This window comes from Tachypleus tridentatus, chromosome 1 (genome assembly GCF_004210375.1).
Source record: "Tachypleus tridentatus isolate NWPU-2018 chromosome 1, ASM421037v1, whole genome shotgun sequence".
In the NCBI taxonomy this organism is placed as follows: domain Eukaryota; kingdom Metazoa; phylum Arthropoda; class Merostomata; order Xiphosura; family Limulidae; genus Tachypleus; species Tachypleus tridentatus.
The window spans coordinates 77,809,914-77,826,533 of NC_134825.1; the positions used below are offsets into that span (position 1 = coordinate 77,809,914).

The 16,620-nt window shown below is 29.9% G+C and overlaps 1 protein-coding gene across 1 annotated transcript in view; it reads left to right on the forward strand.

Annotated features, from left to right (window-relative positions):
* Window positions 1-16,620, forward strand: part of LOC143252988 (ubiquitin thioesterase Zranb1-like) — a 44,499-nt gene that overhangs the window by 18,690 nt on the left and 9,189 nt on the right. The window contains exons 3-10 of the mRNA XM_076506002.1: window positions 4,808-5,203; window positions 6,541-6,750; window positions 10,469-10,753; window positions 11,481-11,667; window positions 13,010-13,081; window positions 14,504-14,702; window positions 15,134-15,378; window positions 16,105-16,334. Of these exons, the coding sequence (XP_076362117.1) occupies window positions 4,808-5,203; window positions 6,541-6,750; window positions 10,469-10,753; window positions 11,481-11,667; window positions 13,010-13,081; window positions 14,504-14,702; window positions 15,134-15,378; window positions 16,105-16,334 (1,824 nt within the window). The remainder of the gene's footprint in view (window positions 1-4,807; window positions 5,204-6,540; window positions 6,751-10,468; window positions 10,754-11,480; window positions 11,668-13,009; window positions 13,082-14,503; window positions 14,703-15,133; window positions 15,379-16,104; window positions 16,335-16,620) is intronic.

A 16,620-nucleotide genomic window follows, 5' to 3' on the forward strand; every position in this document is an offset into this window, starting at 1 on the left:
GTGAGATTAATTAAAAGATTAATGATGTTTTAAAATCATTTTGTGTAACTTGTAAACAAAGTCATGAACCAGCAAGTAATTTGATGTACAAATAAATTGAAAAAAATGTGTTTAAAAATCTCTTTGGGATCCATAAGGATTCCATAAATAATTTGAGTGTTAAATTGGTGGACTTTTATGTACACTTATGTTTTTATGCATGTCTGTATATATAATCAGTTTTATGACATTTTTATTTTAAATGAATTTTAAACATACTCCATTTTTTTTATTTCTGTTGAACATGAATGAATAACTGAATACAACTTTCATATTAATTATCATCCATGAATATCATAAAACGATAATATCAGTATACAGTGCTTTGATGTATAGTGGCAAATGAATACATTTTTTTCATTTACCTAAATTTTGTGGAAGTGGCTTGAAGATTTAGAAAAATACAATTGTACAAGTGTACTACAACTGAACACCACTGTTTTATCTAATCATCCAAGACTGTGACTCCAAATTGACTTTCAAGAGTTTCTGTATTATAATTTCTAATGTTTTACTATCAGTGAGCATCAAGTCTTTTATAGACTAAAAAAGTCAGAAACTTTAATGAAGTATTATTGCTAAAACATTTTCAAAGTATTGACTGCTCTGAGTGCAAAGTGATTTTCTTATTAAAATTAAAAATTCTTTTCTTTATTTGAAAACTTTCACATTTCATTTGCACAATCTCTAAAACCTCCTAAATACAGTTTAAATGTTTTTTCAGTTGAACTCTATATTTTATCTGCTGTATCCTAACTCTACATGAAATCAATGAAATTAAATGAAACTAGTCACCACTATAAACAAATAAGAAATAAATCTAAGTTACACATTTTTTCTTTCTAGTGTGACTTCAAATTGTAAACATTTATTTATGCTAAATGGCTTAAGGCTTGTAACTGTAAACATCTGTTTCCTCTGAAGTTTTATTGTTTTATTGTCCCTTCTAATCATGTCTAACTAATATAATCCAACCACACAAGTTGTAAATCACTCTGTAAACATGTAGCTCATGCTACCCTATCAAATTATGTAGCATAGGAGAATGCCTTATAAAAAAAAAAGTTCTCCATATTTAATGTAACCTAATTAATTTCTAAGTTTCACATTTTAGTTATTTATTATTACAAAAATAAAGAATACACATGGAAAACAAGAAATACTATACTTTATCAAAATTGTTTTCCTTTCAAACTTTCTCTTTTTTAATAATGATACTATTACATTAAATATTTTTTCTTTAATTAAATAACGCACCCAAAAAAAACAGAATACTAAGATATAGAAAGCAGACAATATCCTATAAGTTTCATAATTTTTCTGACTTTCTAACTGTACAGTAAAAGTCATTAAAAATTCAGCCAAGCTCATCAGTGTGTTTCACATGGAAATAAAGTGTGACCTAGAAGTGAAATAAACAGTTCTCTATACAAGAAACAGTGTAATATAAATATGTCACTTGATAAATTAAAATGTTGGCTTTGTATTTGTTTTAAATGATATAGTGTTAAACTATAAGGGGAACTATTGGCAATTTCTGAAAGAGAAGATGTCACAGGTTGGTGTGGCAAGAAGGGTCTTATTTTCAACTTTAGGGTTCTGTAACCAAATAAGATTGAAGACTTTGAAGATTATGGTTTGTTTGTATAATAGTTATTTTAAAATGACTTAATTTACATTAAATTCCATGCTTCTCAGAGGAGTGGTAAATAAATTTAAAAAAAGACGTATAGAGCAAATTTCATAATTATATTACTAATGGATATTAAGGGTTGTTTTTTTTAATATTTCCTTATAAAATTAAAGACCTAACTTTTATAATGTTAACATATGATTTATTAGCTATGTTTTGACACCAAGTTTATACATGTACACTGATAATAAAAGAATTAAATTTTTAATGTAACTTACTAAACCCTGTGGCATGCACAAAAATGTACCCATCTGGAAAGAGTTAATTGAAGGAATGTTTAGGTATTGTATCTATTAAGAAATACAAATTAAAAATGGGTGCAAATTTCCTTAGAGATAAAGCAAAAACTTTTATGGAAACTCTTTCTAGAAAGTTTTGCAATCTTTTTAAAACACTTGGCACCAGTTTTCACTTTTTCTTTTTCACCACTGTTTTAAAATCTAATACTTCTATCTTTAGGTTAACATAAGCTAGTATTAGTAATAAAAATTCATTTGTGTATAACTATCTTTGTTAACTATATGCTTGGCCTACTTTAACGTCTAAAATGGCTTCATACTGTGCCCTGGTGGCAGCAATCAGTAAATAATTGCATGATATAAAATTGCTGTTAAAGGTAAATTATAATCTAAAATTAATGTTAATTTTTTTATATGTTACTAATGGAAAGTTAATATAGAAAAAATCATACTTTCAAATTATTTTTTTAAGTTTCATCAAAAATAAATTCCTGTTATTGTTTATTTATGTTAATAATAAACACAAAAATAACAAAAGGTATAATTTCTTTCTTATCACTAGCAAAATTTTCTTGGGATCTTTGTTTCAAATGGCAAATCTGGAATTTAAATAATGAATTCAAATGTTTCATAATTTCTGAAATGATACCTCATCTCCTCGTACAGAATACTGTTGCTTGATCTCTCACTCAACTGCCTAAGAGATTTGCATGTTACTAGCCTTAAGCTAACCATAGAAAGGATACTGAGTTGTTGAGGGTTCAGAGAAGAGCTACTAAAGTGAAAACTGGAATGAAAAGGCTGTTATATGAAGACTGATTAAGATCTTTGAAATTGCATTCTTTTGAAAAACTTGTAAAGGATCTGATTGAGGTGTTTAACATTATTAATAGAATTGATGGCATTGATACTTTTTACTTGATGGAGAGAATGGTAGGACAAAGGACACATTAGTTTTGACAGTATAGAAGTAGATTTACAGTTTAAACAGCTTTATTATTTTGAAAAGGTGTTTGACTTTTGGAATGGGTTGTCTTTGTGTTGTGGATGCAGTTAATTTAAGGGAAAGTTTAATAAATATTTGAAGTCTGGCTTTGAAGGGTTTAATTTCATTTTAATGAATGGGAAAACCTAGTTGGGCCAATAGGTCCCATTTTTGTCCATATATTATATATACATGTAATCTAATACAAAAATAGTTTGTGTGTTTTGGAATTTCTCGCAAAGCTACTCGAGGGCTATCTGCACTAGCTATCCCTAACTTAGCTGTGTAACACTAGAGGGAAGGCAACTACTCATCACCACCCACTGCCAACTCTTGGGCTGCTCTTTTACCAACAAATAATGGGATTAAGCATTACATTATAATGCCCCCACAGCTGAAAGAGTGAGCATGTTTGGTGCAACAGGGATTGGAACCTGCGACCCTCAAATTACAAGTTGAATGCCTTAACCCACCTGGCCATGCCGGGCCTACAAAAATAGTAGTTACAAACAACTAAGTCCGTGACAAGTTGGAAGTTTGTTGAAATTGGTTTTATTACTTTAATCTGATCTCGTATTAATTTAAAAGTTTTGGATGGAAGTAGAAATACTTAAATATTGCAATTACCAAGTTAATCATGATGAATATTTTTTGTTTGATTCTAGAAGTAAAACTAAGTTTGTGATTTGATGTTAAAGAAAAACCTTTAGTAAAATTTAAAATTGTTTTTAAGTATTGTAATTACAAAATGAATCATGAGAAAATGAAAATTTTCATATTTTGTTTTTTGTTTCTAGATGTAAAACTAAGCTCATGATAGTGCACCATAAACTTGCATATTGTGTTGAAAAATACTGGTCCATTATCTCTTTTAGCAAACATTTATTACTGACCTGAAACATACTCAAAAAAAGTAACAATTCAGAATCTTAAATAACATTTTGCTGTAGTTAATTTTTAATTCTAGATACAAACAGGAAAGCTCATATTGTTACATTAAAATTTCTATTTAAAACTGAGCATAAATCTATGTTGAAATTTCCTAATGTGAAAAAGTAGGTTATTCTGATATTAAATAGTTGCATAACTAAAAACAACTTTCTATAAAATCTTTCAAAAATGAATATATATTTGGTATCAAACTTTGAAAATTTTATGAAAGAGGGAGAAAAACAAGACTTGTAACACATGCAAAACAATAACAAGTGTCTAAACTTTAGGACCTCTTTGAGCTTAAGGCATGAGTCAGAGGTTCCCCCTTTCCCTGATTGTGTAGGAATCATCAGCATAGCTTTGAAATGTTATTGAAAACTACAGGTGTGTGTGTAAAAATGAAATACAACACAGATGTGATTTTAAAAACTTTAAGGAATGTTTGATTATATTTATTTAAGAAAAGAATTTCCTTTTATTCATCCTTTTATTCAGCAAAAAGAGAAGGAAAACAAAATTGTGGTTATTTTTTTGTTCTGTGTTTGGCTTAAACATTACAATACAATATCATGATTTTATTTTATATCCATTTTCTATACATCAATGGAAGGAAATTTGTTTATAACTAATGGTTATGAATAAAACTAAGATAATTCAAAAAGTCAGCAAGTACAAAACAAGTTTTGTTTCAGCTACTAGATAGTTAAAACAAAATTAAGACAAATAGTATATCCTAGGTGAAAGTTGTTTTTGTCACTTGTGTTTGGGACCAAGGGCTTTAAAATAAACATCTACTAATTGTGAAGTATTGTGTTTATGTAAGATAAGTTGTTTTTCTTTTCACAGAACAAAGTCACTGTATCATATGTTTTATCTCTGTGTTAACCACATTTAAAACAATTTAATATTTCTTATTAGATAACTCCACTGATACAAGAAACAACTTCTCAGAACAAAGTTTGTACCAGTGACAACACTGTCACCTCTACAAGTTCTCCATCAGATGTGGGGACATTCAGAAAATGGAGCTGTCAAATATGTACTTTCTTGAACTGGCCACGCTCAGAGAAATGTACCCAGTGTTTGTCTCCCTGGTATTGCAGTTCTTTGACATCCAATCAGGTGCACTTGGGATCACCTGGCCCCACTGATAATAAAGGTGATATACATACACCAGAGAGGACTGTCCCTCCCCCATTGCCTTTAGTTGTGCAGACGGACAGATATGAAAACATTAGAAACAAATCATGTTCAGAAAAACAAAAGTGGAATTGTTCAGCATGTACATATGAAAATTGGCCAAAATCTCAAAAGGTAGTGGTTCAACAATAAGATGGTTAAAATATTGACCATAATAATTAAAGCTTTGTGTAATTATACATTGTCTTTGAAATTATTTAAACTTTGGTTTGAAGACATAATTTATTGTTTTTTTTTCTCTAGATCTATGTGTATCCTCTCATTTGCATGTGTAAAGTTTGAAGTACTAGACAAAATCTCTTAACATGTGCCACTGTAATCGTGAAATATTTAGTTATTACTTAATTAGCCATGTTTTTACTTAGTAATTTAAAACTTAAAATGAATTAGACTGCATTAGTCTGTTTTAGTTTTTGGTCTTTATCTGAAAGAAATGGTTGATAGGCTAATTGGTGAATTGCAGTTTACCCTTTAGTTGTGTTTCTTTGGTATATACATTTGTTATGAAGTACAGATTATGCAATGAAAAGTTTTTACTTTCAAATAAATTTTAAAAAGAAAGTTCCATTTCCATACACCACAAGTAATAAGTTATGGCTGTCTGTTCTGTACATCATTTGCAGTCTGTATCTCATAGTTAAAAGTTTGGACCACCTTAATGTTTCTATGTATATACATATATTAGTTCAACTTAAATTTATGAAATATCAGATATAAACCAAACTGCTATGATTGAACAAAAACTTAAGTAAATTGTACAGAGATGTATTAAATGTGTCACTGAACTGCTATCCATACAAGTTAGTTAAGTATTTTGATCTAAGTATCATTACATTGTTTTTTAAATATTTATTGAAAGTTTGGTTTTATTATATTTGAGCAAAAGTACCCATCTTCAGTGACAGGAAAAATTCTTAAATTAATTTTTCAATTTAAATTATCCCATGGACTTTAAAAAGGTTAATTATGTTGCACTTATGATTTCACTCAGAGCTAAAGCTCTGAGTTACTAATATTGCCCACCATAAAAAGTAATTGTTGAGCATTTTAGTCATGCTAAGAGCAACTCAATAATAGCATGATAAACCAACATTTTTATTATTTGCCACTTTGAAATTTGAATGATAGTGTAAGTAATTGCTAATACTTTATTGTAGAATATTCTGCTTGCAAAATAAAATTTGCCTCAACATTATTTATGCTTGTTCACCCATCATTTCAAAAGTGAATGTTGAGCTTTACTTGTACGTGCTGCTTTTCAAATACAATGCAGGGAGCAATTGCCAGAAGCAGGAGACAGATAAATGATCTGACAGACCCCATGGTTTGCAATATATATAAATATATATATATATAAGAATGAAATTCTTTGTTGAAGATTTATTATGATAAACTAATCATGAACTTTCTATTTATAAGTATATATAAATTTAAAATGTTGGAATTTATAGTGTGTTTTATGTGGAACTGGACGAATTAAATCACCGGGAAGCTATATGAGTGAGACTGAGGAAGGAAGAAGTCCGTCCTCCCCAATTTCAAACCAGATACCACGAAGAGCATCTCCACCAGGACTCCCTAATTACATCACCACCACCAGTTCTATAGACAGTTTACACAGAAGAACCAATAATAGACAGACAGAAGCAGCTATTATTCAGGTAATTTTACATCAACACAGCTTGTTCTTTAGACAAAATAACTGGAAACAGAAAAAAAGGAATATTATTTAATTCACTTCACTAATTCAGCTTCTAGACAGCTTACACAATATAAACTATTATTTGCTGTATTTACTTTATTAATCAAACTAATTTTATCTGCCTTACATATAAGAATTAGTAACAAAAAGAAAAGAAATTATTAGTTGAGTTCAGTGCAGAAAAGGCTATATCAGGTGAATTCAGATAATTGGCTCAGTCAGTTTTTAGATAGCTTAAGCAGAAGAATTAACATCATATAATTTTGGATTTACACTATAATAAATAAAATATAAATAGAATTTATAATATAACTAAGGTAAAACCACCATAAGAAAACTATGAATCATGTACCTTACTTCATTATTAAAAAATTTAAGCACTTTGTGATGAAGCACTTGATTTGAAATGCAAGTAATTAGTTATTTGTTCTATTCTTATACTTGTCTCATTTGTCACTTTTAAATAAACTAAAGCTACAAATTTATCACAAATTCATGGCTAGATCTCAAAGCAGACATATGGATGTTTCACTCACATAAAAAGGTCACTGAGTGAATAGAAGTAAGTAAATAATTGTGCAGTTCCTTTGTGTGTCTCAAAGTGTCATTAGCAAAATATAAAACTGCTTCCAAACCTAATTGAGTACATAGGCAAAGCAGATTGTCATCCATAACCCAAGTAATGACTTATTTGTCAGTTATAACTTGCAACAGTTGTAGGTTTTCTGCAGAGTCTTAATCAGGTGTTCATGTGTGCAACTAGATGCTCTACCAGTGTAAAAATGGTCAGAACAAGTAACTTCATGATCCTGGCTTGCATGCCAGATGTCCCTTGAAATGGATCCTGCTCATGGTAAGGTGGGAGATATAAAGATACCTAGAACATACCCTGTGGACAGATGATAGTGCAGCAGTGATATTTTTGCAGGTGAGTTTTGCTTATCCCTAAAGGCATAATGGGAGCATACTTATCTTTAGAAATTCTGAAGCAGTTCCAAACCATTTTGGTGGTGGCAAAGGTATTATATGTGCAGAAATAAACAGGATAATATAATCAACCTGTACTTCCTTTTTGATAGTACCATAAATGCCACATTATAGGAACCACAACATACAAAACTTTATGAATCCATATACTGGTGAAATTAGTCTTGACTCTGGCATCACCCCACTAGATGACAGTGCCAATCCCCACTATGCTATTAGTAATTAATACATTGCTTGGAGAATAAAGGATTCAATAAATGCTCAGTGGACTTCGATCCCATTGTGTATGCATGGGATTCTTGTTAGAGACTAGTCTTATCCTATCCTGTGACTCCAAACACAGTTCTTTTTTTTTTTTGAAGTAATTATGATTACCACAGGCTCTTATCAATATAATGTTTGTCATGACCTTACTTCTTAATTTAATTGAATTTTACATAAAAAATAATTGAAATGGAATGATTGACAGTGTAACAATGGTTTTACCTTGATGATATAGCTGAAAATGTAAATTCCTCTTATCCATTGTTTTGTGCAACATATGAGTAGGGATTTGTAGTGTGAGTAAATAATAAAAACAGTCTTGTTTCCTTACTTTATGACACTTGTTTGCAGGATGTTAAATTGCCAATTTTTTTATTTATTTTGTGCCTCAAACCTTAAGTTTGTTTACATTTTCACTTTAAGCTATTTTGTTTCTGTATGCATTTGTGATCACTATTTCCCTTTTTAAATTAACAGTTTTTAATATTCTTGTTTTTTTATTTTTTTATATGTTCATTGTAGGCAAAAATGTGTGTAATAACAATACTGTCCTATTTGAAACAATTTAGTTTAATGAAATAGGTAGTTGGTGTAAGGTGCTCTGTCAGGAAACAGTGACAACCCTTCAGTTAGCTTCATGGAGATTGGATGGCTATTGCTTCTGGTATTGTTGCCATAATGTTATTTTTGGCAGTGTTACTGTATGCATGATCACTGTGATGGATGATGATCAGTATACCACATGTAAGAGATCAAAATATTACATCCCCACATTTCAGAGGAATTTAACTATACTTAAGTAATTTCTTTTCTTTAATAGGCTTTCCTGATCCATCTGTATTTATTTAGTTATGACTAATGAAAGTGAAAATATTTCATAAATTAAATAAAAAAAAGAAACAATTCATGAGAAAGTGCAACTGTACATGAGGAAATGTAATCTTCCTCATAGCTTTTCCTCAAATGAATGTAATTTTGTTTCATTATTTCTATACTTGGCATGTCGTGTATATGCTTATGAAATACATACAGCTATTACATTTATATCTCGGGAGTCTGTAAACACTTGATTGGGTGGCCCGACATGGCCAGGTGGTTAAAGCATTTGACTCGTATTCCGAGGATTAAGGGTTTGAATCCCTGTCACACCAAACATCTTGCCCTTTCAACAGTGGGGGCATTATAATGTGATGGTCAATTCCACTATTCGTTGGTGGTAAGCTGCCTTCCCTCTAGTCTTGCACTGCTAAATTAGGAACGGCCAGTGCAGATAGCCCTCGTGTAGCTTTGTGCAAAATTCATAAACAAACAAACACTTAATTGCAAGGACTACTGAACTGTACCGTAATGAAAGATGGACAGAAATTTGTAACTTCTAGTGTTTTATACATGCAATGCAAGTTGGCTAGTACTTATCTTTGTAGTTTGTTTGTTTTTTTCAAATTAATAAGCCACATGTGTGTGTATATATATAAAGAGAGACAGATAACCATATGAATTTTTCTGAAGAAAATATAAGTTACTCTTATCAATAATTAATTAATATCCTTTGTTCAGTAAGGAGTCCACCACTGTAGACAATATTTTAAGTGAAGCTTACCTACTGACTCTTAGAGATAATTACATCTTTTGATTTCTAATCAGTATGTGCATAAATACAGTCTAAAATTATATTAGTTTAACTGCCAACAATAGAGCACTGCTTCAATAGACCAAGTGACTTATCACCACTGTGCCAAGAACCTTTTTCTCACTCATACTAATAAGTAGATTCCCATATACATATATGATCCACGTTATGATTACCTAAATGAAATGACTTGCACGTACTATAAGACATTTGTCAAGTACTTGCCAATTAACCAATTGATCTAAATGATTCTTTAACAATTGTAAAATAAATTATATATTACCAGTAAGGTATAATTTTCATTTAAATCTAGTTACACATTACTATATCCACTACTTATTGTTGTAAACTCTCAGCTCTCAAACAAAATGTATTCATTCATCAGCACACTACTTACACTGGCATTTCTCTATATTTAGTTAATTGGGATTCTTAAATACTGTTTTAGCAAATACTTTCATTTCAGGTTTAATAAATTACTGTTTTAATTTTGAGCATGATAGTTAAGGAATACACAATATAGGAGGCTACAATTCTAAGAAAATGTGATATTCTTAAAACTATTTGCACAAGTATTGTTGTTATATCTTGTTAGAATTTAACGTGACCAAAAATATCGATATAAGAGTATACCCCCATGTGCAGCTGTAAGTGTCCTTTCTTGTTTTATCTGTTGAAAATATCAGTTGGTATGTCATTCATAAATGTGAATAAATGAAAATTGTTATTGCTTTTAAAAACAGTTTTAGGGGTATAACAATAGTATTGATGGGTTGTTTTTTTTCCTTATTTAAAGGGACACTCATCAGTGTCTTGTACTAGTGAATCAACACAAGTCTTGAACAATTATATTGAAGAACAGAGACAGAGGCAACAGAGAAGAAAGCCTAGAGAATTTGACAGAGCTTGGCTAAATGCTTGTATGGGTGTTATAGATGGAGATCTGAATCCTGTGATACATTATCTGTCAATTGGAGGTGATCCAGCTCGTCAGCTTACTTCCTCTGATGTTGCATTGTTATCTCGAACCATGATGTTTGAAGTAGGAAAGAGTCTAACTGAGTTAGCTGTACAATACCAGGTAGTAATTGACTATAAATATGACTCTAGACAGATTTTAAAATGCCAGGGAATTGTGTAGTGAATTCTAAGGAGGGGGAAAAGGCTATTTATATTATTTGCACAATAATGCAAAACATCTTAAACTGATGAATTTTCTTTTTATAATATAACGTAGTTTTCAATAGTTTGAGTTTAAGTTTTAAAAATTTCAACAAAAGTTTCATCAGATAATGTTTGCCTGTATGAGATACCATAAAAAGTTCAGATGTTGGTCATTATTGTCCAGTTACTTGTGTGTTGTGTTTCATCTCGTAATGAACTCAATAAGCTTTTTTTAAAGGATATGTAACATAAGCATTTTTGTAATACAAATGTACTAGGGTGGGATTGTCAAGTGTATCATCTTGTATGACAGTAAAGATTTTAGCCAGATATCCTAGGACCAAGTTTTAGTGAAGGAATAGTTTTAATATTTATAGGAACCCTTCTATTTTTATTTGTGTGTGTGTGTGTGTGTATATATATATATATATATATATATATATATTACTTTTCTATGTTTTTAACACAATCAGTGTGAAAAAATGTTTTCAGTAATTGAATATAATTTACCCAATTACTAAAAACCTTTTACATTGTCTTTGAAAATCTGAAAGCATAAGGTAAAAATACAGTTTTAGGGGGAATTTTTGTATTAATAGTTTAGTTACTAGCTCTGTTATTTTTTGTTTTTGTAATCTATTTAGAGAGATGAGGTTTTAGCCATCTTGCTACCTCATTCATCACACCCAATAGTAAAACGAGCACCACCAGATGTGAACAGAAGTCTATCAAGAGACATTCGACGTCATATTGCTACTTCTCTGAAGCAAAGAATAGGAGAATTTTCATGCTATTTTGTCACAGAATTTGTAACTTTTACTCTTCCTGCTGGTACTATATTGTTCTTATTTTAATTCACAAAATAATTGCAATTTAAGTTGAGTTATAAAGGATGTACAATTAGTATTTGACAGCCAGTTGAACATATCATATCATTTACCTTGAATGTTATAACCTAAGGCCCATTACAAATACTAAAAACTAGTAAGTTTATTAATATATGAACATAAAGAAGCAATTGTTTTATTAATAAAGGATGATATTAACATTCCTAACTAAATCCTGTCACCAAACATATTCTCTCTTTCAGCTTTTTGGGCATTATAATGCGATGGTTAAGCCCATATATCAAAGGTAAAAGAATAGTCCAAGAGTTGGCACTGGGTAGTGTTGACTAGATGCCTTCATTCTAGTCTATCGTATCTAAATTAAGGACAGTTATAGCAGCTAGCCCTTGAGTAACTAAAACCAAACAAATAAGTCAGTATGTTATATTAAGCTTATCAATTATTTATTGAAAATGCACTACAGTGTTTAATTACTCATTAGGATTTCTCACTTGAACATTCTTATTCATTATTTTTTATAAGGACTTTGAGGTTTTGAGAAACATTAACCACTCTAAACAAGATTACACTGTTCATAAAATTATTTTGTCTCTATGGCAAAATATGATATGCAGTCGTAGACACTAGACAGGGTAAATGCAATTTGAATTTTCACCTGGAATTATATCTTTTGTTAAAATGGTGCATCTGACTCAATATGTAATATTTTTAATACCATTTTTTTCAAAAGTAAATATTTTCCTTTATGTACATTTATATACACTTGTATACCCTAAAGTTTTCAGTGTCCTAATCAAACTATTTCTTGAAATGAATATCAACAATTTAGAAGCTATGTATTCAGTTATTTGAACAGAGTACTTGGCTGTATATATCCAGTTGATAAACTATCCATTACATTTCTGAATTTAATCCATATCTAGAATTTTATATGTTTAAAAATTAAAATGGAGAGTCCTAACATGTATAGTGTAGTTAGAAAGTGGTGTTCTTTAAGTTTAAAATATTTTAAAGAATATACTTCTGTAGTAGTTATCTGCCAGTGTATCATAGATAAGTATACAGAGTTACAATGCTAAAATCTGGAGTTTCATTCTCCGTGATGGATAGTCTGTAGTGGCTTCATTCTAAAAACAATACTCATCACATCCATAATTGATAAAATCTTTTTTATTATTATTATTAAAAACATGATTATCAATTTTAAAAAATCTAAATGACTAGAAATCAGAATAAATTGGTCTCTGTTTATGTATTCTAAATATTATAAAATTTTCTTTTTCGTGTCTTGAAATTGTCGATGAATTTGACCTTTTCCAATATAGAAATAGAAGATTTTGCACGACCCGTAACAGAAAAATTATTTGATGAACTGTTGGACAGATATGCACAGAAAGGTATGCTGAAAATTGTGTTGTAGAGGTTTAGTAAATGTACCTGATTAATACAAAGATAAGTTTCATTAGCAAGGAAATTACATTTTTGCATAGGTTTTAATTATGTGCACATTTTTATAGACACATTTACTGTTACACAGTTACTGTTAATTTAATGATGTGTAATATTAATAAGGGACATGACCAAATCTGTGTGTCCATGGTGTGTTATAAGTCATCTGAATTATTATTCACAATGATTAACCTTAAGGCTTTTGAAGTTTTTATCTTTCTGCTGTTTTGAAAGGTGATCAAGTATTTATTTATTTGTTATTTATTTCATTTGTGTAAAAATTTTAAGAAATAGTAGATCAGAAAGGGCCTTGTTGTATGTGGTTAATGCCAAGGAAAAAGCTATGTAAGACATTTATCTATAACCTTTTATAATTCCTGGAATTAAATATTTCTGTAAGCATTGCTTCAATCTTTGTTTTATGTAAAAGGAAAATTTATAAAATGTTGATTTTCCTGTCCACATTTATAAACTAAATAATTACAGGGTGTATACAGTCAGGAAAAATATGGAGGTGGGGGAATGCCTAAAGTCAAGTTTTTTATTTTTTTCTGGGTAGTATTCACTATCATAAATGTAATCATTAGCTACTAAATCTAGTATATCAACTCAATAGTTCATTTAAAGTAATTAATGCGGTGATTACCAAGCATATTTTCCTTTATGTGCGTGTGCATTTATATATAAATATATGTGTGTGCATGTGTTTGTGTAATGTGAATGGTCAGGAATTTATTTTCTAAAATTCTGTATACACCCTGATTAGTATATGTATATATACAATAACATTGTTTTAAACTGTAATGAAATTTGATAGTAATGAGCTAGAAACTCCATAATATGCCTTTCCAGAAAAGTTTTATGTATAATGCCAGTCTTGCATTTTTATGTGTGCACTTCATTCCTATTTTTACAATGACCTCAAAACCTACATTAATATTACTAAACAGATTCTACATATATAATTAAATGTTTGTGTATTTGCTCTAATGATTATTTTATATACTCCAAAATATTTTTGAGAGATTTTATTTTTTTTACGAACTTACAGCTAAATGTGCCATTGAATGTAGTTCCAAGTACAATATGAGACTTCAAATGTCATTCATATAAAGTGTCATTAACTCTTAGTAAATCTGATGTTTTTTGAATGAGAGTATTTACAGTTAACTTTAAGAGTTTGACTGGTGATTCTCACCATGTTTATATATGTTAATTGTGGTAACATGCTTCCTGTGATAGTTTTCAAATCTTAAATAATGTATACTTCTTGGTTATTGTTAATTTGTACACCCACGAATAATATTCAGTTATTTGCTAAATTGTCTGCAAGTTTTTTAACACTTCATTATATACCTGTATTTTCTCAGAATTAGAAGAAGAAGCACCTGTTATAAACTGGAGTATAGAACTTACAGACAGGCTAGGCTCAAGACTGTATGTCCTATGGAACCGAAGTGCTGGGGATTGTTTGTTAGACTCAGCTTTACAAGCTACGTGGGGGGTATTTGATAGAGATAACACATTGCGACGTGCATTGGGTGAAAGTCTCTGTGATGCTGCACCTGTGTATGTTTTGTTTTATTTTTTATATATAGCACACTTCAGAATTGTTTTATTTTAATTGAATTACTTGGAAATTGTTTTTTGGGAACTTTTATGTAGTGATTATAAACGAATAGGACTTTATATACAAAAGTTAATTATTTCAATAGCCTCTATGTCCAGAAGAAAATATGAAGTGTGTATGTTGTTATAGTTTTTATATATTTCAAAACCTCTTAGATATATTTTATACTGTTGAAATTGGTGTGATTTTTACTACTTAAAAAGTATAATTTAATAGACTGTTGACTAAATTAATTTTGTTCAGAAAAGAAAGAGGACAGTGTTTTGAAAAAAAATAAAATTTGGGAATCCAACTTTTGTTATGTGAATCAAAACCTGTTTTATATATCTCAGATAAGAAACAAGTTTTAAGAGATGTATTTGTCTTAAAGGTTATATCCAAGGTGGAGAGAAGCAGAAACTCTACAAGCTAATCTCTTAAACTTTACACTGGATGATTTCCAGTGGCAAGAAGACTGGGCTACTCTTCTCTCATTAGCTACACAGCCAGGATCTGCCCTGGAACAGATGCATGTTTTTACATTGGCTCACATTCTTCGACGACCTATTATAGTATATGGGGTAAAATACGTAAAGAATTTAAGTGGGGAAGCTTTGGGTTATGCACGCTTTGAAGGTAATACGTTTATTTAGTTATGTTCCTTTTCTTTAGGGAAATAATGTTATGAAGCCTTTTTTTGAAAAATGTTTATATCTGTATTTCTGTTGTTACCTATAAAGTTCTGTAGGTGATTTAAATTTTAGACAGAATTTTCTTATTTCATGTAAAACATGCTTAAGCATATATTTTTCTAAGTTTTTCAGAGGCTAAAGGTATTATGATTTCTTTGTAATGAAATTAAACTGAGTGTCTAGTTGATAATTTGTTTATTATTTTGTTCCTTCTGATGTTAATGTACATTTGAATAAATTCTTTACTTAAATCAATCTAGTATATTTTAACTTTCTATTTAAAGTTCTTGGAAGTATGATTGTTTAAAAGGTGTATTGGTAACTGTCAGAAAACTCTTAGCCTAACTTGCATGTTTGTAAACATTCTAATTTTAATTTTTTGCAAAAAAAATATCATAACATTTTTTTTAATGTAATTATTCCTCAATTAAAGTTAACATAAAATACAAGTAGCTGTTTCAACATGTACTAAGTTTCTTATGAGTAAAAACTAAATATGTAGCTTATGTTTTCAAATTAAATGGTAAATATACATAAGGTTTTTTGTTGTTGTTTTTCTCGATTAGCATTACTAACAAATTGTAGTTTATCTTGAAGTGGAAGTTAGTTGACAAAGTGTTATGTAGAACACACTTCTATATTTTTCTATAAAGTTTTTTCTCCTCCCCAGGAATCTATTTACCTTTACTTTGGGAATGCAGCTTTTGCTGGAAATCCCCTATTGCATTAGGCTACACACGTGGCCATTTCTCAGCATTAGTAACAATGGAACCTGATTTAGGTGATGTTTTGGGTGCTGGGGCAAACATGCGGCCAAATGATGACCAGCATGTGGTGTTTCTACCTTTGGTGTCTACAGACCAAAAATTGCTTCCAGTACATTTTCTTACTCAAAGTGAGGTAAGAGAGTTTACTCAAAATAATAAAAACAAGAGAAGGAAGATTATAAATTCTCTGTAGAAAATATTTTATGTTGCAGCCATTGAGTAACTGAAGTTTTACCTTTTATTTCCAGAAATCTTTATCTCCCCTGTCAATAATACCCCCAAAAATCTCGTTACTTAACATATTTTTATATGTGATATATTTTCGTGGACTTTGTTTAGACTCATATGTTCATCAAAGTTAAGTTTGCATTAACATATCATAGATGACTATGAAAATTGCATTTTAGGTGAAACATTTG